The sequence below is a fragment of the Ischnura elegans genome, chromosome 5, assembly GCF_921293095.1.
Source record: "Ischnura elegans chromosome 5, ioIscEleg1.1, whole genome shotgun sequence".
NCBI lineage: Eukaryota > Metazoa > Arthropoda > Insecta > Odonata > Coenagrionidae > Ischnura > Ischnura elegans.
This window is the reverse complement of record NC_060250.1, coordinates 94,677,299-94,701,636: the sequence shown is the minus strand read 5'-3', so window position 1 is coordinate 94,701,636 and position 24,338 is coordinate 94,677,299. Positions and strand designations below refer to the sequence as shown.

The following is a 24,338-nucleotide window of genomic DNA, read 5'->3' as shown; positions in this document are numbered from 1 at the left end:
ATCGCAATTTAAATAGACCTTTTCAACAGAATAACTTAGGATATAAAACTTCTGAAAAATTTTTGAGTAGGTCAAAATCTTTTGAAGGCAAATGAAAATATTTAAATCAATTTTACAACCAGATGCCTTTGGCTTTCATTATTGGATTTTATTTCATTATCTTATAATTACCTTTTTTAGGAGTGTACGACCCAGGCAAAGGAGGATTGGCATCAATTTCTGCTCTCATCTTGTTCGTGAGTTCAGTCAAAGTGTCCCCTTGCTCAACACGTTGGACATAGAAGTGGAGTTCAGGAGTAACCTCTGACACAACAACATCAATAAGATTTTCTTTCCTCTCCTTGACCTTGTCATCTTCAGCTGCTTTGTCGTCTTCAGTTTTATCCTCGGTATAATCCTTCCATCTCTGCAAGAAAGTTCAGCATTTATGTTATAAACAAACATGTCTTAGGAAGAAAGATTCCCCACTATATGAATAGCTGAGCTGAGACAGGACAGCATTTTTGCTCCACCAGCTACCAACTGAGTGCATTTGCATTGTTGTGTTTCTCAATGACTATGCAAGAAACTGACACACTTTTTTATTGGAGGTAGAGAAATATTTTCTCCATTGTCATTTTTATAAGGTTATTGTTTGCCTAGAGAGAGAGTTAAATGTAAGCAATAATATTGCTCACCATATTTTACAATTCAATTTTACAATTACATATTAATATAACATAGTACAAGATGAATAACCAAGCCGCATAGGTGATAGCATCTTTCTTACTACAGTTGTATGACACAAATTAAATCAACAAGGGGAATCCTAAAAAAAAGAGCCAATTCTTATTTAACGTTGCACGTATATGATGACTCATTGACAGAAAGTTTATGGAAAGTAAACAACCTGATTTTAGAACTGAAATATCCATTGCTTTAAAGCCAATAGTTTACTTTATCAATTTTGTAATTCTTGCTTTGGGAGATTTCATTTCACTTGTTCTGAAAATTTAACATTATTCAATGTTAAATTCATCTATGAATTGATCGATTTGATTCGACTCGAACATGTATAATCAAGAGGCTGCAAAGCCTGTCCATTTTAAATGCTATGGGAAAGAGTAAGAAATGAAATGAATCACAGTGTCAACATGACAAGATCTTGCTCATCACTCTATTTACAGCATGTTGAATGTAAATAATTCTCGGGAAGATTTTTCAAATAACATTGGTAAATATTCTTTTCGACTTTAGGACAGACTTCACAGCACTAAGCTTAAGAACCGATGGAACAAAGAATCAAAATAAATGAACCAAGCCATACCAAGTGGAAATACATACCCTAAGCCTAGCTTTTCTGGCAGATTCTTCAGCTTCAGTGAGAGCACGATAATAATCAGAGTGATCAGATGCCACATACACCGAAGCAAAACCAGCTTCCACCAAACTAACAGACAGGTTCTGTCCTTCAATCCAAAGCCACCTGAAAAGAAGCCAAACACAACCCTTCAGGATAAACTTCCATTGGCAAAGGTTAATTTGATCAGCAACCTAGTTTAATTTTGCCTTCATGCAGTATGGCATCTGCAAAGAATGGTAGCTTCATTGAACTTGTCAGATACCTCCGTCAACTTTCATTTTTAATAAATTTTAATTTAAAGAGTGCAGATGATTTTTGCTTGGATTTTAAAAGGCATTACATGTCATAAAAGCTGATTAATTAAAAAGGCTTTAGATCATACTATGAATTGCTGATCACTGATATTATCCCATCTAGATAAACACACATTGCATTCGAGGTCCCCATTCAATGGATTTTTACTTTTCCTTGCAGACCATTTGATGGCACTTAAAGATCACCTGGGGTCTATTTAACACTATAATGTTGGGAACCACCACTATTGGGAGCCATCGAATATCCATTAAGCACAGAATTTCATGGTACCCTAACTGATAATGCAGTCAACAGAAACTTCAGAGGATTCGTGAATCGTGGTCAATGCAGATGAATTTCCTCAGTGGAATTTGCACTTTTGAAAAAGAAAATTTTTAAGGGATAAATACGCAATATATGAAAGCTGCTCACCCTATATAATTTCCAGCCTTGTCCATTGTCTCAACAATTATTTCTACCTCCCTCTGTAACACTTTTCTCTTGGTGAAGTTAAGAGCTTCCTCTCCAAATGCCTCTCCACCCACTGGAGGTCCACCTCCAGGAGCAGGCCGAGCACCCCTTGGACAATTGATACCTGAAACAAGTTAAATTTATGCTTTTAACTCATTGAGACTCATGAATTGTATCCTTTATTTGGTAAAAAGAAAGTATTTATTCATAGTACAGCATGACTGGGAAGAACACATGAATAGTCATCCCTGAAAAAGAGAATGCAGATGCAATTTATCACCTAAATGATTACCATACATCACCATTGGAAGGACGTGTGAGATAAAAGGATCAGAATGTTATTATGGGAGATTCTAAAGAGTCCAAGGAGAAAAAATAGAGCCAACAAAAATTTCAGGATCTTCAGAGAATTAACAATTAGCAAAGCCACAGGATAAGCAGCTGAAGGCTTAAAAAGGGCATCCAACCACAATGAGCAACCACCTCCAATGAATGAACATGAGAATGGTGTGATATCATGGAATCATAGACCACCATGGAACAGAAAGGAAGAAAACAAATGAGCAATGCTGTGTATCCTTGCATTTAGCGTGAGTGACCACGATGCCCTAATAAATCACTGAGCATAGTGTGGCTGAATGCACTTAATAGTATACCAAACATAAGAACTTAAGAATTAAGGTGGGCAATTATGGAAATGCCCAAATTATTTTCATAATTCCTGAAGATCACTTCCAGTTTCTTGAGTCCAAATACCATATTTTTCTGAATATAGCCTCCCCTTTTTTTTCAAAGATTGCCTGTGGTAAAAGTAAAGGGGGGACTATATTCAAGCATATTTTTCCATAACTGAAACCTCAAGATTAGGGGGGACTATAATCAGAGGGGGACTATATTCAGAGAAATACGATACTGATATGATATGAACTCACATGCATGCTATGTATTTAATATGGTAAACATACCTGCTAACAAGAAAGTAATGATGCAAGTCTCTTTTGGCACATAAAGCCTCAGTCTTGAACCACTTGCAACAAACTCAACAAGCGCTTCTGTCTTTCTGGCACGTGTGAGGTAAGGCAAAAACTGCTTAGCTTTAGTAACATCCTGGGGAAGAAATGACACCATATATACTGATAAAAATCACTATATCATAAGTCAAATAAATTGAAAAAAAAAGCCAGCATACCCCAATAACTTCTTGAACCCTGTGAGTGGGGATGTCTTTCTTTGCATGGATTCCTCTCATTGACTTTTGAGCCTTCACCTCCGCAGCAATGAGTTCATCATAATGTGAGGATCGTTGATCATCATCCTGTCGATACTTGACCACAGTGGCGAATCCCTTCAATACCATTGCCTCAGCCACATTCCTTCATGGATGGACCAAAGTAGAGCTCAATAAATAAGGAGAATTACTCAAATCATTTCTTGACAACTTAGATGAATTTATGTCACTCATATGACATGAAAACTCATATGTCAGAGACCTCATTGATCAATAAATCAGCGGTCACCGAACAGGCCAAACAAGGCCACACCGTTATATAAGCAACACTAAAATTCACGCCAGAGAAAAAAATTTGAAAACGAGAATCTTCCTTGAGCCTACAAAATTAAAAACCAGAGAAACAACTTCAACAGAGAAAACCATCAAAATATTAGCAAAACTTGGCTTCCGAGAAAGACAGATATTCTAGAATTTCTAGAAAGAAAGACATTCAGAAAATTCTCAACCAGCACTCACCACCTAAAAACCAATGCTCATTAAAGGCGACATTGTCATTAGCCCTTATGTCTCCAGCATGGGAGGTGAAACGTTTAAAAAGCCTTTAAAAAGTCTTGAAGTGGGTTACCTCCAATAAATATTGATATTGACAAACATGGAGTACGAAAGTTTAAGCAAAATGTAATTCTAAAATGTAAGATTGCCATAAACATTGCATTAAAAATTAATTTGCATATTGTCTAGATATTTATCCCACCACAGGGGAACATGACAAAGCATGAGGAAAATAATGTCATTTTGACAATACAAAATTATTTGTAATAACATGAAGAAGTTAGATTAAACCCTGAATCACACGATCATTTTTTTCCTCATTTTCGAGTGATCACTCCAGCAATCACTCGAAAATATCACTTGGAAATGATCGTCGCACACAATTTTTTTTCGCAATCACTCCAATGATAAGGATTCCCATCACTTTTTTCATCACACGTCTGGTCCCATTTTCTGTCACTGAAACACTATAACAGCCAATCAGATCACATGCCCATATGGAGCGATTGCACCTCAACGTTTGACAATCGTGGGAACGACATAGGTAAACATAAACACCATACATATTTTCGTGATCCGGGTCCTATGACAACAAGCTGAGATATCAGAAATGATGCGAAATGGAGGGACTGCGTGATTCCGAAAAATGATCACTCAAGCGATCACTTTTCCGGTCGCAAAAAGCGATCGCTCAGGTGACCACCAAGAGGGACAGAATGAACGATAGTGTGATTCAGGCTTAAGCGATTACTACATTTTAAAAGGAACTAATTGACCTTAAGAGGATAAGCTATGGTGAAAAATACCATTACAGTAGACTAGTTAATACGAACATCGTTATTACGAAGCTAATCGTTGGTCCTGACGAAAAGACCAATCCAATCTATGATAAAAGAAATATTATTACAAAATTTTCATTTTTACAAAATTACGAACTTCAGTCCCAGCCCCGGCAGTTGGAACTTAATTACAAAGTTTCTCAAATAATTTAGCAACAGCATTGAGGAGGATATACACTATGCTATGTTATAATCATTGCCCTAAGTTTAATTTCTCCACGTGCAATGTAAACGAGAGCATTAATTTTTATTCTTTCTTTAGTAGGAGATACTTAAGTATATATGCAACATCATATAATAAGCTTCATTTCAGTGGAATCATGGTGACCCAAACATTACCGCTTGTAAATTGGACGTAAATTAAGGGCTTTTCTTATGAACATTCGATTTATGAACTCAGGTCAGAGATACAAACATTGTCGTGAGTTAACGCACAATTGCAATGCAGTGTTGTATTCTGCAGAATAACCACACACATTTTGATGCCTTGCGTATGTTTTTTCAACTTACAAATAAGGTCTTGGAATGCATCTTGTTCATGTACCGAGGACTTACTGTATTCGGGAATATATCAACCCTCGATTGTGTCATGTCGCAATCTTCTATTGATACAGTAGACTCTCGTTATTATGAAGTTCACAGGACCAAAAACTGGAGTTTCGTAATAACAAAGTTCATATGAACGTTTCCTTAAGGAATCGTCGAAAAAAACAGCATGTTATAAATGCGATTAAATTACGCAGAAATATATATTTACAGGAAAATTCATTTCAGTTTCTTAACAGAAGGAAGCGGCATGATGCAATCAAGGGTTGATATCTTCCCGAATACAGTAAGTCCAATATTCAAACTAGATGCGTTCCAAGACCTTGTTCCTGAGTTGATATACCTACAGTCCGGCCGACGGGAGTTGTACGATGACAGGCAGAATGGTCTGGGTTGGGGTAGGGGGCAAGGCTGCCAGGTAATAAAGGGAAACACCCACAAAGGGTTCCGTGAGGAAAGGAGCTGGAAGGGACGACGAGCGTGAAGGACTCAGAGGAAGAGTCATTTATTTTGGTGGATCAGGCTTATTTTGGTACTCCTTATGCATTTGACAACGTTGTATGATTAGGTGAGGGTGTGAGGTGCATTTGAGGACAGCAATTGGCTGTAAATCGTGCTGGCACAGGGTTATCCGCCCCTCCTATTGTGCCGTCATCGGACAACTCTCGCCGACCGGACTGTATGCAAAGGAATCAATGAGTACAGTTATCCTGCAGAATGCAACACTGCATTACACTTACACGCTAACTCACGATTGTGACGAACTGATCTAGCTGGGTGTGCGACGCATCCAGAGCCGAAAAATAGCTCCTCACGGTGATGAAGAACAGGCGAAATGCTGAACAGTTCCTAAATTCACACTCGATTCAATGATACTTTGTTCAGATTGTGCCCACACTGAGAGTTCCCCAACACTAAACCGAGTAGCAACGGCCAAATCAAAAGGTGCCAAATTCAAAATTTGAAAATTTTGAATGCTCCTATCTCTAAAAATTCATAAATCGAATGTGCGTAGGTAGAGGACTAACTGTATGTCCAATTAACGAGCAGTTATGAGTGGGTCACCATGACTCCAGAGGAATGAAGCTTATTATATAATGTTGCGTGTAAACTGAATAAAGAACCATAATTGACGCTCTTGGGCACAGTACACAAGAAGAACTTAAACGTGGCGAGATTATTAAAACTTAGTGTAGTGAATATCCACCTAAATGCCGTTGCTTATGCATGGAACTTCGTAATAAAGCTCATTTTGTAACCGCCGGGACCGGGACTGAGGTTCGTAATTTCGTAATAACGTTTCTTTTACTATAGATTGGATATCGATCGCCGGCCTCGGTGGCGGCGGGGTAAAGTCCTCGCCTGCCAAACCGAAGGTCGCGGGTTCCAGTCCCGCCTGGGTAAGTTACCCTTGTCCAGGGCATGGATGTTTGTGATTGTTAAATATTATCAACCCCGATGTAAAGGCCGAACAGTGCTGTTTTCGGTGGTATGTGAAATAAATAAATATGCCTTTTCATCGGGACCAATGATTTGTTTCATATTAACGAGAACTTCGTAATAACCTTGTTTGTATTTTCAAGAATCTACTGTAAAACCAAAAAGAATGTTCTTGTTTTTATATATTTGCACGTAATTTAATCACGTATGTTATACACATGACTCTGAAAATATTCCCCTGAGTGACTATAACTACAGGATATTGAAGATACAAGAAATTTTGATGAAATATGTTTTATTACGATGATTCCTAAAAGAAACAATCATATGAACTTCTTTATTACAAACCTCAAGTTTTTCTGTCCTGTGAACTTTTTAATAACGTGAGTCTACTATAGAAAAATTAACTACACCACATTTTCTGCATGAGAGGTAATAAAGCACAATGACACAACATGATTAAGACCAAGTGATGCAAATAATAACGTGCATGCACAACAAAATAAAGAGAAACAGGAATAAAAATAAGTTTTACCCAAATCATTTCAGGATACAAATGCCAAACTTCATTTAATTTATCTGTGAAAATTGTCTGGGTAAGTAATTAGAATTACAATGAATTCCAAAAGATTACCATTACGATTTTATAAAAAGATTAATTTAATTCCCTTGTAGTAGAAAAATAAATTTAATGAGGGCTTATTCAGCAACCCTTATATCCCGAAAAATTGAGGTAATTGTATAGATTTGAACACAGCCACTGACTTTAAAAAGATTACAAACATGGCAGTGGAAATGAAGAATAGGAACTGTAGGAAAGGTAGAAAAGGTGAGGAATGAAAGAGGGCATTGCTGAGAGACAAATAGACGGATACTCTGATGAACAGTTGGTCGAGTCCATCCATGTCATCCAAGTTACTCCTCAACCCAAATATTCTTTGCTAGTATCACAAATAATATGTAAAATGAGTTGCCAGTGATTATTAACATAAAGCATGGTTCCCACTCAAACTAAAATATAAAATTCACGGCTTTTTCCAGGTTTTCACGGTCTAGATGTCGTCAAATTCTTGGTTTTTAGACAAACTATTTTAGGCAGTGATGTTGATCGCGTAACGATTATCGGCCGCACGTTAACTAATAATTTAACAAACGCAACAGATGCCGCGAATGCAAACGCAACAATGAAAGTGCTATCTCTCCTGACGTCACCTATAATTAGCGAAATTCAGCTCCCGCTAAAGGTTGTGAACGGGAACATGGGAGGGATCAGGGTGCCAGGGAAATTAAGAATTGACTGAGTTTTCGCCAGGGTTAATGAACGATTTGGTTACCAGTCTTCCGGTTTTGGTACAGGCTTAAGGTCAATGTGTTATCATGGCACACGGACCCCGTAATTGCGCTTAGAATACAGTGAGTCCTCGTTCTACGTCACCCCGTTTAACGTCATTTCGCGATAACGTCAAGAAAATTTTGAGACCGTCATTCGTTTATCGCACCTACGCTTCGCGATAACGTCAAGTCTTTTAATTTTCGCGCGGAAAAAAAGGCGAAGCGGCGGGCATTGCAGGTTGTTCGTTTTGTGGGCGGTAATACAGTCAGTCTATACAAAGTGTAAAACAGTGTGTTTATTGTTAATTGCGATTACGGTTTTAGCAAAATTTCTGCAAAATGAATTCTTACGTAGGTGCGCAAGGTTTTACTTGACATAATGGTTTTCAGGAACCTAAAAAGTGATTTCAAGGAATTTTTCCGTGTAGGACTCGGAGATTTTGTCGTCACTTTTTATGCCGAGATCACACTAATTTTGGTTCCTGCAACTGCGACGATGTTTCAGCGATGATGATGCCCAGGCGACGCTCGCCCGGGCGACCACCATAGCGAAGCCGAAAAGCAAATGCTGGAAGATACAAAAATGGAGAAGGATTTACGTCACTGCTGCTATCGTCGTCGATGAAGACAGGAACTCGTATTTAAGCGATAGTTTGGCATTCCCACCGTAAAAAATGCCCCAGATATGATACGCTAACATTTTTTTCGCATAGGAATTGTGAAGTCTAGGAGCCGATATTCACTTTTTACATTCTTATGGGATATTATGCTTCGATTAACGTCATTTCGTTTATCGTCACATTTTTCAGGAACGGTAAGTGACGTTAAACGAGGACTCACTGTATTCGTGTGCAGATAAGTGCGTGGACAGTGTCTGCGCATGAATGACCTTGAAACATGACCGACATTTAACTTTTGCTCTTTCAATTGTAGTTCTAAAATCAAGTTTGAGAGATTTTTTAGGTTTTACGACGAAATTCACGGCTTTTTCCAGGTTTTTTCACGGTAAACGAAATTCACGGCTTATTCACGGTTTTAAGGTTTTCACGGTTGAGTGGGAACCCTGATAAAGTTCAGTGAAAGAACTAACTCTGCTTAAAACTAGGCATACTCACGTTCCAGTGTTTGTTTCAACTGTGCAACAGATTTTCTGAGGGAAGTTGTTAGAAGCTGGCATTACGTAATCAACTTTGACATTCACACGCTTGCCAATAAGATTTTTCCTCAAGAACTCTCTTGCTTCAAACATCCACGGTATATCATACAGAGCACGACTTCTTTTCTGCTTATCATCCGGCTGCTTTTCTTCAGATAACCTAAAAAGAAAGAGCAAGAAAATTAAATTTCTCAAACCATCAATAAATTGGATGAGTATTGATTTCATGCAATTCAACGTGGACATGTTTGATATGCAATAACAGCTTTCCTTAATGTTCTTCAGACTTTCCAAACCAATAAATGAGATTTTACTTAGACTTGAAAATAACTTAACAGGTAGACAGCTGAAGAAAAATAGTGGAAGCCCTTTTAACAAGTGCTCATAATCCCCAGTAAATTGCTCGCTTTATTGTGTGCTCAATATATCCAAGGGCAAAATATGAAGCCACTGAATTAGACTATTAGTTACTAAACTTAGCACGTACTTATGAGTGAGTCTGATGTTGAATCGATATCCACAACAATAAGTTTTTTCTGTGCACTAATAAATTTCCCAAACTTTTCCCTGACTTCCTGATAACTATTCTTCAACTTAAAAGAAGCTAACCAAGTTCTTCAACTTAAAAACTAACCAAGAGGTACACCTTTTTCCAGCACTTTTGTTGAGGTGGAGGCAGCAATCGAAACCTCAATAGCAAATAAATCCTGACAGAATTTCCCAGTGCCTAATACTCCAATTGATAAGCATTATTGAAATATTGAATGTCTTACATTTATGCCTAACCTCTAAAAGCTATCATGTGCATCACAATTTATGCATTAATCATTCTCATGCAGTTGTCTCTATGAAGAAGATACCTACATGACCCTTACCAGAAGATACAATGAATATAGACCGTTACACAAAATCACTCCCACTTCACAGTACTTGTTCAGAAAACAGAAGAAGTGCATTTACCTTGGAGGCCTAATGCTGGCAAGGAAAATCTTCTTTGAAGAACCATCAGGAAGTTCAACCATGAGAGCATCAGCACTCACAATTTCTGTCACTGTGCCAGTAAACTCCTTTTCTTTTACGGCAGTCTAAAAAATAAATCATAAGAAATCATCATTTATTGATCAATAAATAAACACCAGAGGATGGCAACCATTTCCAGTTAATGCTCGCAACCATACAACATTGAATTATTTGGCTGTTGAACACTCAAGTTAGAGGCACATGGCCTCTAATACCGAAACCTGCTTCTCTCTCTTCAACTTTTTTTGTTAGGTTATTTATGTAGATGTTAGTTCATTAATTTGTCCACTTTAGCGACCTATGTCACATGGTACGCTAAGAATTCAGGAAAAATTAATACTTTGCGCACAAGGTGAGATGCGATCTCTGAGACCACTATTTATAATAAATAAATTAAGCAGGAAGACTATATCATATGATACTGGAAAACATGAAAACATTATCTTCATACAAATTTAGGGAAAAGATTTTACTTCTTTCAAATTTCAAATACCGTATTTATCTGAACACATGTACAGTGGAACCCCGATGTATCGTTCCCGCATTGACCGTTTTCCCACATCCATCGTTCACCATTCCTGGTCCCAAATAAAGTTCCATAAAGACAATGTAATTATTTCCCGCATCCATCGTTCCCCGAAGTATCGTTTTCCCGCATTGATCGTTTGAAGATCGCGGTCCCATCGTATAATTTTCCCACATCCATCGTTTGACGAAAATGAGACGAAGAGTTTACAATGTGCTATTTGTGGCTAATAACAACAGGCACATAGTTTGAATCTTCCCCAGGAGATTGAAATACCATAGGGAGAAGCTGAGTGCCATGGGATAGCTGCATTAGTGCATTTCCCAAGATCCACTATCCCCCTCCATTCAGCACTCGCCTCCCCCCCCCTTTTGAAGCTTTTCTCTCCTCCAAAACAAATAAAGGCATTTGATGGAAAAGAATTTTTAAATCAGACAGAAATCCATAATAGCAGTGAGAATGCCGAGTGGAATGCAAATATTTTTTAGCAAGGTGGCGTGTTCATTGAAAGATATATAAGTCGAATCAACAATATGACCTAAGTGTTTCGATAAAGTGATTCTATTCCTCTAATCAGCAAAAATCTAGTTTGAATCCATTAATGAATATCATAATTTGCAAAAATCCAGCCTTTCCTGGGACATCGGCAACCTGGTCAAACATTCCCGCATTGATCGTTTTCCCGCATTCATCATTTTTTTCATCCATTCCCTGAAAAACTATAGATCGAGGTTTCACTGTAGTCACCTTTTTTTTTCAAAAAAGTAAAGGGGGGACTATATTCTAGCATATTTTTTAATTTTTTCCCGAAACTGAGGTCTCAAAATTAGGGGGGGGACTGTATTCAGAGGGGGACTATATTCGGAGAAATATGGTAAATTTGGTACTCGCAGCACGTTTAAAAATTAACAGCTTACCAGTGAGTTATTCGTACTTGGACTCCAATCCTTCCATAATCGGACCTTATGCTCTTTAGCAAATCTCTCAGCAGCACGGAGCTTCTCTGGTCCTCCATGTACTAAAGCCATGGACCAATCAACACACTTTGCAAGCCCCTCTTTCAGAAGGATTTCAGCAATATTCCCCTTCTGTAATGATAACCACATTCAGTGCCTTCAAATTTACTCAAGTAAATTAAAATTTTCAACATTTATTATTTTAATAAGAAATAATTTGAAAGAGCTATTTTTATGTTAATTAAGGAAGGCAATATAATGACATGAGAAGAATGAGCAATATATTAATAGGAAATTTACTAACTATCAACAACCCAATGAAAACCCAACAATGTAAACAGTTAACAATATTATAAACATACTTACAGGGTGAACGATACTGCCCACAAAGTTGTTATTTGAGACAGATTCGAGGACTATTTCAACATCCCTCTGCAAAAGTCGACTCTCTACAAAGTATCTGGCCTCTTTAGAATATGGCACATCATCAGCAGGATTTGGATTGCCATCTTGATCAAGCTTGATAGTGGGACACTAAAATGTGGAGAAAGATTTTTACAGTGTAACTAAGAGGTCACAATTTTAAAAGGTGAGTAAATTAGAGAATCCAAACATTCACAGTAACCCTTATAGGGCTTTGTAACATCACATATCATTTGTGGCACCACATGGTGGAAATTCGTAGCTGTGTCCTAGGAGTGTGCAAGTACTCGAAAATTCAAGTTGAGTCAAGTAGTTGGAAGTCGACTCAAGTCTTTCAAGTAGCATTACATATGTCAAGTCGAGCAGTTCCCGTTACAGAGCTGTCGAAGCCAGTAAGTTCCAAAATTTGATGACAGGAAGCGCTATCATAAAATACATGTAATGATATTGTTTTTAAATTCGATACGTTATTCTAATGTCTAGGCCTGGGTATTTCACCTAGTTGTATATATAACAGTCAACCACTCGTCGAATACCTTTTCGTCAGCCACGCCGGGATTCATATGCGATCGTACAAATCATATGCAATCATGTACACTCCCCACCATCTCGTAAATAACAGAAATTACTTTTCGTGATGCTTTAACTTTTATTACTGGTTAAAAATGTAAATATGTTAGCAGTTTTCAGCATTTCAGTCAGCAAAATTAAAAAACTGAATAACCTATTAAAAGCGGGAGCAGTATGTGTGCATCTAGTTCAAAACATACCACAGTCGTCAGTTGCATTTAGGGGAAATGTGCCGTCAGAGCACTACACCTGCAATTGTGTACTTATATCCAGAATTCGTCAGCTTCTTAGTAGCTGAAGGGAGCAATGAGTCCTTTCTCACAGCACTTTTCAGCTTTGTTAAGTTGGTGACAAGAAAAAAGAACCAATTATGGGTAATCGGTAGAAAATAACGCCCCTTAGTGAATTGATACATCAATACATGATAATATTATCGTAGATAATCTCTAAATTGTGGAAAAAGCCATAAATGAAGTGTTTGGCAGTGTATTGAACGCTCCAAAAACAGTAGCCCTACTTTGAACCCTTAGTGATTTGGACAAATGCCATCCTATAATTGAGTGATAGGTAACAGTTTTCTATAGAAAACAGTAATCTAATAAATTTTCCAACGTATTTTCCTTATCAGCCCACAGGGAAACCGTAAAATTGACTGCTGGCAACACACCAAGCAGGAAGGTCCAACTAATAACACAAATTGACTTTGCAGCAGGCTAATTATTTCTGTTCTACCCAAGCAAAGCTAGGAGCCCTTGATGTTGCTTACATAGACTGAAAATCTACAGTACATATATAAGTAGATATAAATCAAATTAATAAATCTTAGTGTTTTTCACTAAAAATTTTGAAAAACTCTGGATGCATGCAGTGCCAACAGTCCTTTAAAATTTTCTGTAAGTCTTAAATAATGAAAATAGCAGAGTTTTCTTTAGTAATAATACAATTAAAATAAAATTCTTCCCTGGGGCATGCATTCAAAAAGAGTCCGTTGCTTCATAAAATAGAAGCTCATGTGAAGTGATTGAGTAAATAGCATTCAATGTGGATTCACTGTTTTCTAAATGTCAAAAACCATACCCATTTTCATAGAAAGCCGAATAAATAATCACTTGATTTAGAGATAAATTTCTGATGATATTGAGGAACTCAGAAATAAATTCTTTTTCATTTCCAATTTATTTCCGTACCACCGATTGTGAAGTTACCAGATGGCAACACTTACAGCTCAAATACTGCAAATTTTTAGGAAGGAAAGAAAGACTTATATTATAATAACTAAAAAAATTTAAGCAGAAGTAAGGAGACTATTTACTGAAATACATGCACAACAAGTTTCCAGATTCAAATTATTAACAACGCCCTGGCAAAAGAAGCATAAACAAGTACAGTATTAGAATTGTGAGACACAAAAATATGGATTCATGTGCATAAAATATATATAATATTTATCAGAGAATAAAAATAAAATATTTACATGGCTCAATGCATTCATAGATTCAGAAAAAAATTATCTTAAGGTCCCATTTGACAGAGGCAAATGTAATAAAATTCTATGAGCTTACTCTGATTCCAGAAATCATGAGTGTAATGCTGTAGAAGTCTGGCAGAAGATATACCCTCACAGTTGACCCATCCCTTACATGCTCTATGATAGCTTGGAATGGCTTCCGCTCATGTTTATCACAGAATTGACGGAGGTTATCAATTTTCTTCGGATTCCTGACATGATCCTGAAATGGCATAGTTGAAAGAGAACTTACTTTTACCAGCAGTTGCAATGGATGACCCCATACACCAACCACACAGAGAAAGAGAGCAGAATCCCACCATAATTAGAGCACATAAATAACACAAATGATTGATATGCACTCAGCAGTATTTTAATGAAAAATTACTCAATGTGTACATGTTGTAACTTAATTAGTTTTTTCAGGTGTGACTTCATGGAATCTACTTGAAATAAAGAAAAGCAAAGAAAACTTGGCATATCTGTGTGGCATTACAAAGTTTTCTTTAATTTTCATTATGATAGAACTTATTTTTCACCTGATGCAATAGCGAATCTAGACTAGGTATTTTGCTTCAGTCAGATGCATAGCGACCACCCCAAAACGAAAAAAAAAAGTTTTTTCAATTAAGAAGAGTGTTAAATTTAGTTTAAAACCCTCTACTTAGTACTAAAACTGTTTTTATGCTGATTCTCAAAAATTTCTTTCCCTGGATTTTGCACCCCCCAAAACAAAATTCCTGGCTACTCCACTGCAATCAGTCCTGGGCTTTACTTTTGGTTCATAATACATTTGTTCAATAACCATGCTTACCCTGCATACTAGTAGTTATTCTAGTTGAATTTCTGAGGTTCCATTTTATTTTGCTTAACATCTTATTTTATTTAACAACGTCATGCAATCTGAGTCATTGTGAAGATCAATTATGATGCTGATTCTAAAAAATTACGTACTGGCTACTCAACCTCCCATTTCTCAAATGCAGAGAACAAAATAGATCAAATAATAGTCTCTGGATCATCTTCTATTTTGCCTAAATTTCTCAGTTAACATCAATAGCATGAACCTTCATCCCTTTGCTGATTTATTAGATGATTTACTTTATTAATTCCAATTTCTTTCAGACACATTTATTGAGTTCCCCACAGTTTCAAAACCAGGGCAAGACGAATCAAACATGAAAGTGGGCACCACTGACTGTACTGTTCACGTCACAACACAGCCCAAAATTTTTCATAGTAACACTGCCAGGATCTCATTCCCAAAGCTCATTAATTTGCAAAATACAGAGTCAAATAATATTCAAATCAGCATTTACGTATGAAATAAAGATACACACCTCCAAGCCAAGAGATGACTCATAAATGGGTATTTGTATATTTGATAAAAGATTCAGTATACTTAAGGGCGTATATACCTGAGGGTTTGCACCCCATTTCCCTTTCTTTGCTGCTTTAGCAGCATCTTCCAACTCAATAAGCTGGGTCAGCTCAGTTGCTTGCCTAGCATTCTCTCTTCTCACAGATGCAAAGCCCTCGGATACAAGGAGGTTTGTCATATTCTCTGCTGTATTTTCATCTGCAATAACAAAAACCAAGAAATCTCAGGTCTTGATGAATAATCCAAATCCATTGAAAGCATTATCAAATTAGAACATGAGTTCTAACTAGATGCTTATCAATCGGTCAAATAATAAATTCATTGAGGTTTTAATTTTATGAGGGCAGATCCCCTTTGATTCAGATCATGTTACTAATTTGTGAGCAGATGATCAATTAAATCAACTAAATTTCAGAAAATACCTACTCTTATATCCACAATACATTTATAATTTCAGAATAATAATAAAATAAAGAAATTACACTTTTCTCATTTCTTCATAAGTGATTATTAAATAATGGCTACCTCATTCTTTTTACTGTCAATCGTTAAATTAATTATCTAAATATGTATTCATGAGACACATAATACCCACTGGATCATGCTGATATTTATCACCATATTACTGAAGTAAACTTAAAGCCCCCTATATAACAAACCTTCAAATAGCAAAACCTCCTTACAAAAAATCGATACCCAGTCCCAGGCTCTTTCTGAACATAATGTACGGAGAAAAATCTATAGTGAACACCTATGGTCATGAAACCTCCAATATTGGACTCTGCAAGTGGCCCCAATTTAGGAAAACAAGCTCAATATAGCAAAATTTTTCACTTATATTTTATTACCGTATTTCTCCTAATATAGTCCCCCCACCCTAATTTTGAGGCTTCAGTTTCGGGAAAAGTTAAAAAAAAAAAAATGCGTTTGAATATAGTCCCCCCTTTACTTTTACCACGGGAATTTAGGAAAAAAAGGGGGGACTATATTCAGACATATACGGTATACCATGTGTTTATACGCACTTTCACTTCCCAAATCCACATTATCCAAAGAATCTCTCTTCATATGTAGTAACCTATAGCATTTTTTTCGCATATTTGATTAGACAGAACCAGAAGCTGTTCAGCTTATCAGAAGTAGGAAGGCCAGTATGCCATCTAATTCACCATCTTTCTTTCAACTTACAAATCTGGTAGGTGTCCAACTGTATGTTTTCTGGCATTTATTCATTCTTTATCTAGAAAATTTGTGATTCAGGTGCTAAAGGATATAATACAGAGATGACAGCATGGTCAACGAAGAAATTTTGCTGCCCTATAACTGCGGCCTAATGCAAAGGAATACCCGGAAGCCATGAGTAACTTTTAGTGTTAGAGACAGCTTACAAGAGTCATCCTAAGAAAGAGCTAAATGGATGCATTTAAAAGATTTTCAAGGGGAACAAAGGGAAATATTGCAATATTCAATATTTTCCTCGGAAGAGCATCAATGATGCAATATTTAAGTGGAATTCCAAATCTGAGGCGAAATCAGGAGCAGTCAGAAAACATTCCATAACATTGTTCTGTAGCGAGTTACAAATACCCCCGGATTTGTTGGATACTTGGGCAGCCCGTTGAAGTTCAAGTGCGAAGGCTATTTTCTCAGGACTCCAGGGGTTAACGCACAGTGCTGTCATTGGGAACAAAATTTAGGCGGTACTCAGCAAAATTTGCTAACAGCTGAATATGTATTATACATCCAGCCGCAATTGAAATGTCAAACTTCAACTCTTACATTAGTTACAAGTTGTGCCACGAGATAACTCTGAAAAAGTAAATAATCATTTCAGATTTTTCTTCCTGAAATCCATTGGACAATTTACAGTAGGGCTATTTTTTACAGATTTAACTGGTACGCTTATAACGAGTTTGGATTTTATGGGGTACGCCGTACCGGCCCAACTACAGCACTGTTAATGCATCTAAAAAGCTACCTAACCAAAGCATCAATCCTCCCCCTCCCTACACAATAAACAACTGCTAACCTCACCGAGAACTCTAGGCATCAGAGGCTGTCGATGGAAGGAGTGCACATTAAAACTGGAATTAGCGGTATAATGAACTTTGTCACACATTCAATAAGGGTACAAAAAGGTCAGGGTTTTAGGAAGTTTCCTCCAGATCACTTTCAGTCCCCTATCTCTGTGTAGAATACCTGCTCTCCAGATCCCCTAGAAGTAGTTGCTAATTTATATCCATTAGTGAGTGAGCAAGTCCGAAATAGAAGAGTTTTTCTGCGTAATGGGCCTGTTTAATTCGCAATCACTGACAGTAACACTCTAGCCATTAGGCTCAAGCTCCAGCAAAAGAATACATAAAATTAAATAAATCATAATTTAGGATAGTATATGACAACTAAACCATATCCTACCTTTCCCGAGGAGAATGCAACCATACACTCGGTTATTGCGTTCCGCACTCTTGTCATATTTCACCAACACTTCTTGCCCAACCAATTTCTTTCGCAGGAACTCCCTGGCTTCCCATGCAAATGGTTCATCTTTAGTTTCTTCTCCTCCCCTTTTGAAATGGAAGAAAGATAATTAATAACTAGGTAAGATGTGTAAATACAAATTGATTGTTTAGATGTTGACAGTGGGGCAGGCCTTTTACATGGTTTCAGCCTTCCACCAATGAGAGCACGAAAATGACTTTACCTTTTTATTATTTACCCCAATTACCCCCAAAAACAGCACAATGTGGCCTTTACATCGGGAATTTAAACAATCAACAACAGATGATTACACACACCCATTTCCTGGAAAGGGAAACCTATCAAGGCGAGACTCGAACCAAAGACGTAGGTAGGTATGGTAGACGAGGACTTATCCTCGCCACCACCGAGACCGACGATAATATCTAATAATATTGATATATTACTGATAATATTGACCATACTCTAATGGTGTGATAAGTGTCACATGGTATAATTAACCTCTTTCATATAAATCATGTCCATAGAGGCTTTAGTTCTTAAACATTTAAGTTAGTCCAAGAAAAGCAAAAATAGAAGTTCTCTTCAACAACAATTTTCAGCACTAATTTAATTAATACCGTGCTTGGCTTCAGGATGCACATTAAGAATAACCAATTATAACCAGCACGTAACAGACTCATAAAAATAAATGAAAATTTCTGGAATAATTTACAGTGGAGCCATTATTTTCCCAAGGCCAATAAAAACACATTTTCACCTAAAAAAATCAGACATTTTTTAATACCATTACATTTTATGCCATTTATGTAATGTACACATTAATTACTTTCTATTTCCTCTTCATTTCATTGCAACTGATCAACTTGTTCCTGAGATACAAGACAACCAAATTTAGTACCACCAACTTTTCCCAGTATGATTCGCACTTCTGTTCACTAGCAAGTTGACGACTGGAGCTAAATTTATGCTATATAGAGATACATCTACTGTTTTAATGATTGAAACTTCCTGCTCAAGTTTTTTAAAATAAAAAATCCAATTGGCTCATGTGCATTATTTTGGCTAGTAAATTAGCTTTATCCATGTAAAAGTTTTCATTCTTTTCCTTCTGTTTGCTAAATACTCCCCTGCCCTTTCGTTAGCTTAGTGAAAGCATTGAATTCAAAACTCCATAATTTTGCACCTTTTTTTAAACAATTCTTCCATCAAGTTAACATGTCATCATAATTAATGACGATCATTGGAAATGGCAAAGGATTTATAACAATTTTATAGGCTCATAGAATTTCATTTCATAGATTTTGGATGAAAAAAGTGAATTTTTCCATAATTTAGGACAGGAGAACAGTGACTTAGGAGTTTTTATAACATAAGTCACTGCTACTATTGTGGGGACAATAAAAACAAAATCTATTTAATTACTACAACACAACTTATAAGATAAATATGCTATGGATTAATAACTAACATACTACGATAGTTTTCACATAGAAACATCACCCGGCTGACATACGTCATACACAAACAAAAGATGTTCAACTACTGCCCCACAAGTTTCTCGAACATATTGGAAGGATATGAACTGCATGGAAATAATACGATCTGCACAGAAACAGCCAGCAGTTTCAGCAGGAACTCTAACAAGCTAGAATACAATTCGGACTCACTTGGGGGTAGCACGTCTCCCTAACTTGGGGACGGCGATGTTTGCGAGGGTAATGGTCTTTTCGGCCGGTGGACCATTTCTTGGTTGTCCCCATACTATCACAGTATCCCCGGAGAGGACCTTTAAAGAAAAATGTAACAATATTAAAACAAAAAACGATGCATCAACGTTCATTGACATGCTTGCATCTGTAAAAAAAAAAAAACAATTTAACCAGTGTAAACCACGGAGAAATAAATTCATTTAGGTTACACGATGTAGCAGACGTATTTTAAAGCAAAATAATGACATGGAATATTAATTTATATCGTTAAAGCACAAAAATTAAAATCATTTTAATCCGTGGCATACCAACCCATACATTAAAATCCAATCCATAAATTATGGCCACGATACCGTTATCCACAAAAAAAATTACGTAGAAGTGCTCGCGGTGAGAAGTATTTACCTAAGTTACCTAAATACCCACGAACAGTGCGAAGATTAACAAGAAAAATACATTTTAAAGCACACAGAAATCGAATAAAACGCACGTAATTTTTTTTTTATTTTAACGACACGATCATAAATATTTGACTTATTGAATGAAAATTTTAAAAAATTGGCAGAAACCGTAAATTAAACCTATAATGATTTTGAACAGGATTTAGGAGGGTGTAAACCGATTTATGGGGATTAAAAAAAACAAGGACCAAATTAAATTTTTTCGAGCTTCTATAAAACGAAGAGTGTACTGTGATTTGGTGTAATTCAAGAGAGTTTCAACTGGCCACATAATGCCAATTTATTCGTGGAATTAATTCAATCTTATGAGTGCCAGGAATGTATCAAACCTGAGGATTCATTTGGAAACGTGATAAACGCGTCAATTAAAGACGTGCCAGACTGTAGGTCACAAGAAAATATGCATTGCCGTCAAGGAAATGAAAAAGTAACCATAGACTTATCACCTAACTAAGGCTACAACAAAATATTTTTTTCGTTATTTCATAGAGCCATTAAGATATAATCGCGACAAACTACATGCCAACCCGGCACCCTAACCCCATCTCTACCAATGATGTCTGCTCGTTTCCGCAGGCACACGGTATAGTACCGTGTGGACAGTATTTGTCTCGAGAAACGACCAGCCGCTTCCGAAGAAAAGTAGTCATTTTAGAGAAAAGGGAACAAAAACGTAATAATTTCTGATAATAGATAGATTTATTATTTTCTCACCTGTTTAACGAGTGTACGTTGCTTCGTTGGCTGTGAAGTCGTCATGTTGGGCCCATGCAGATATGTAAAAGAGAAGACCTGTATCACGTGACCTCATACGCGTCTTTCTGCCTTCCAGTATGCGCAGTGGCCTTGTTGATCACGAACTAAATTGAGTTTAAATCGTGATCAAGGCCCAAAATTTGAAGATTTAGATTAAGACAGAGGTTTGATAGCTAAAATTAATTTATTAATCACTTCTTGTGGCAAGTTACTTTCGTATGTTCTTGCAAATTTGGTCCATGTGGCCTGCCATGCTGATGTGGCAGACTGATGTTGGTCAGTTCATTCCCTCTATCGATATATTAAGGAAGCAATTTCGAATGTTGTGGGGGCAATCGTGGCAATGTATTAAAGGTCGTTTACTTCACAAGGAGGAATATTTTGACATATCAATCGTTTTCGCATGTGTTGAGTAGTTTATACAAATAGCTCAATACAGACAATACCATCTTGCTGTTGGCTTCTGTTTGACTTAGTTACAGCTGTTACCCTTATACTCGAATAGTTTGTTGTGATTTTTGTATTTGGTTTTCAGTTACACTGACAGTTATTCTTTCCTTTGGACATTCATTTTCTTCTATGTAAATGGTCTCGAACATTAAAAATTCTAACGTCTGCCTTAAATGTTGGAGACAAAGCTTAAAGAGAATACTTCCCCTTGTTACGGGTTCGATGGTTATCGTAATTAATTATAGTCTTGCGGGCATATGTTAGCTAGATGGAAAGTTAGGAGGAGTCTAACTTGATTATTGATCGGAGAGATAATCCACCTCTCAGGGAAAAACTTCAGATATGCCATGTTTAGTCTTCATTCCAGTGCTATAAATTATAAGTGTGTATCTTATGTAAAGATGGCTTGTGTTTTCTTCATTCACGTTGGTAATTCACATTAGATGTGGTCAGCATTAAAGGTTCAACATACGACTCTATATAATCTATTGAAAATGCTGTGGTTGTTGGTCAACAACCTAATTTATTGGTTAATTCAGTGGTCTGCTCCTTTTTTTTGTTTGCCCACCTTGTTGTTTCATCTACTGTCATAAGACCTTGCGGATCAGTATACTCCCTTGTGAGCAACTCTTTGCCCTTAATGGAGAGCGTAATCTCAGTGATGAAAGGAAATCGTGCCTATCAGGACAATATGGCGTTTTCATTACAGTCAGTTTGTGATTTAGGCCCTCTGGGTTTATTTCTTTCGTATGCCCTTAGGTTAGTATTTCTTAATAACTTGATGATGGATTGATTGTACTAGGTGAGGCCAAGATCAATGTAAAATTAGGTAAGTCCTTGGTAAAAGGGCATCTTACACAGTATTTTATTGTTTTAAAGGTATGATAATTATACATATGACAGTATTTTTGCATTCTGTGGCTATTCCCTTGCCCATTATTCTGTAAACTGATTCACATTAGAGCTCTTAATGTATACTTTAGTTTACTTGTTTCAGGCCCTCTCCTTTTATATATGCACCTGCCATTTGGGTGGGCTTTGGCATTTATCCTGCTAAGTGGGTACTCTGCACTGGAAATGGCAGAACTGAGAAACTATATTTAGGAAAGGAAAGCTCAAATGGTTAATTGAAAGAGACAGTTAATCCATTCCTAATCAGTTTCAATCCAATGTTTAATTTAGTTTCTGTGTAAATATTTATCTTAAATGCACTCCATTGAAAAATCAGATGTTTTAAATTAGGAAAAGGAAATAAGTAAGAATAAAAGAGTTAGTTTAGGAAAGACAGTCTTAACTTACTGGTGGAACTGGCTAGGGAAGTTATAGGCTGGTAAACTATCAAACTTACAATTGAATGTCAGATACCTAGTCAAGGTTCTACTCAGCACCATTTTTTAAGACAGCGCGCGTCTGTGAATGAAATAAATGTAAACAGATACCAAAGCAAGAAGCTAAAGCCACCTTTTTTTTGACATTATTTTACATGAATACATATATTAATAGATGATTTACAAAAATGTATGTGCCTCCGGCAATCATACATTTTTTTCTAAAAAATTACTCGGCGAGGTGCTTCCTAGGTAAGAACAAGTAACGAATCCAATCAATGGGAAAAGGTGGTCATTTTTTGCCTGCATGTTATGTGGTATCTTCAGTATCTTGTTTCTCCTTCAAAATTCTGCTGAATTTCTCATTCCTTGTTTAAAATCTCCAATTACATTTTCATCCCTCCATTCCCCTATTTCAGCATTTTAGCTCGCACCTTGGAAAGGATAGCTACAGTGAGATACCCCCCTACGGGTATTTCAATGATTCATAGTCTAAAAGTAGGTCTTGGTGAGCTGAACCATGCTAAGTATTTAGCCCATGTTCACTGTAATTTTGAAGTCTAGTGGAAAAACGTGGCTTTCGAATTTTTAATAAATATTTCTGTTCTGTATGAAAATGTGAGATAATTACGAAAGTGTAATGATAGGACTTCATCCGTGGCATTAGAGGATTTTTTAAGGATGCTTTTCATTTTATTTATAGCATTGTGAAATGTTTTGAAATTTTCAAAAGTATATTTTACCAAGTTAAAGCTGTGGCACACCAACCAAATTATGGGATCGTGGGCCTAACACTCGTGCATTTGCGAAAAAAAATCAGCTGAATGAAAGCAGTAGAATATGTATATTCTACTGCTTTCACGCTATAGGCACAGACATAGGCAGTTCTAGGGGGGGGGGGGGGCACGTGCCCCCCCAAACCCTAAAAAAATATGCAAGATTTTTAATAAGCTCGCATTATCATTGCATTCGTTTCCTATTACGAGGTGTCCTTGTGTCCCCACCAGAATAAAATCCTGGATACGGCCTTGCTTGTGCCCCCCCACCCCCAGAAAGAAATCTTGGATCCGCCCCTAGGTACATAGTTGAAAAAAGGACTGAAATCATATTGCTTGCCATGGTTGTATAGTGTACCTCTAAGTAGTTGAAATTTGTATTTATTTATCAACCTCATAAATTTATGTTCTATACAAACGAGCTGATAAAGTATAAGGCTATAGCTAATAGTGGCTATATGCTGCCCAACGTAGCCTTATCTTTTGGCGTTCAACATTATTGCTGTCAGTGCCACGAATTTCATTTGGGGGGCAGGGAGGGGGGAAAGGTGCAAAACCAAGGGGGAAAAATTTTGAAAAACTAGGTTTTTAACTAATTTTTAAAGGCGCAGAGGGTTTTAAACTAATTTTTATACTACACATTCATATTCAAATACACTTCATTTCTCAAAGAAATTTTTTTGTAAATTCATTATTTTTCAGTATAGCCTTTTCTTGGAGCAGTTTTTTTGGTCACTACTTGTCTGGGCACTTATTGCTGAACTGCAGATCCCTAAGTATTAGCTCCAGGT

The 24,338-nt window shown here is 36.8% G+C and overlaps 1 protein-coding gene across 1 annotated transcript in view; it reads right to left on the bottom strand.

Annotated features, from left to right (window-relative positions):
- The window catches only part of LOC124159276 (staphylococcal nuclease domain-containing protein 1), a 38,977-nt gene extending 17,756 nt beyond the window's left edge, over window positions 1-21,221 (bottom strand). Inside the window, exons 1-14 of the mRNA XM_046534978.1 lie at window positions 20,952-21,221; window positions 19,735-19,853; window positions 18,002-18,150; window positions 15,624-15,784; window positions 14,261-14,428; window positions 12,072-12,239; window positions 11,667-11,837; window positions 10,164-10,288; window positions 9,163-9,363; window positions 3,297-3,480; window positions 3,073-3,214; window positions 2,069-2,231; window positions 1,324-1,465; window positions 172-406 (exon numbers count right to left, since the gene is read on the bottom strand). Coding sequence (XP_046390934.1) covers window positions 172-406; window positions 1,324-1,465; window positions 2,069-2,231; window positions 3,073-3,214; window positions 3,297-3,480; window positions 9,163-9,363; window positions 10,164-10,288; window positions 11,667-11,837; window positions 12,072-12,239; window positions 14,261-14,428; window positions 15,624-15,784; window positions 18,002-18,150; window positions 19,735-19,853; window positions 20,952-20,996 — 2,173 coding nt within the window. The 5' untranslated portion in view covers window positions 20,997-21,221. The remainder of the gene's footprint in view (window positions 1-171; window positions 407-1,323; window positions 1,466-2,068; window positions 2,232-3,072; window positions 3,215-3,296; window positions 3,481-9,162; window positions 9,364-10,163; window positions 10,289-11,666; window positions 11,838-12,071; window positions 12,240-14,260; window positions 14,429-15,623; window positions 15,785-18,001; window positions 18,151-19,734; window positions 19,854-20,951) is intronic.
- Window positions 21,222-24,338: the final 3,117 nt, after the last annotated feature.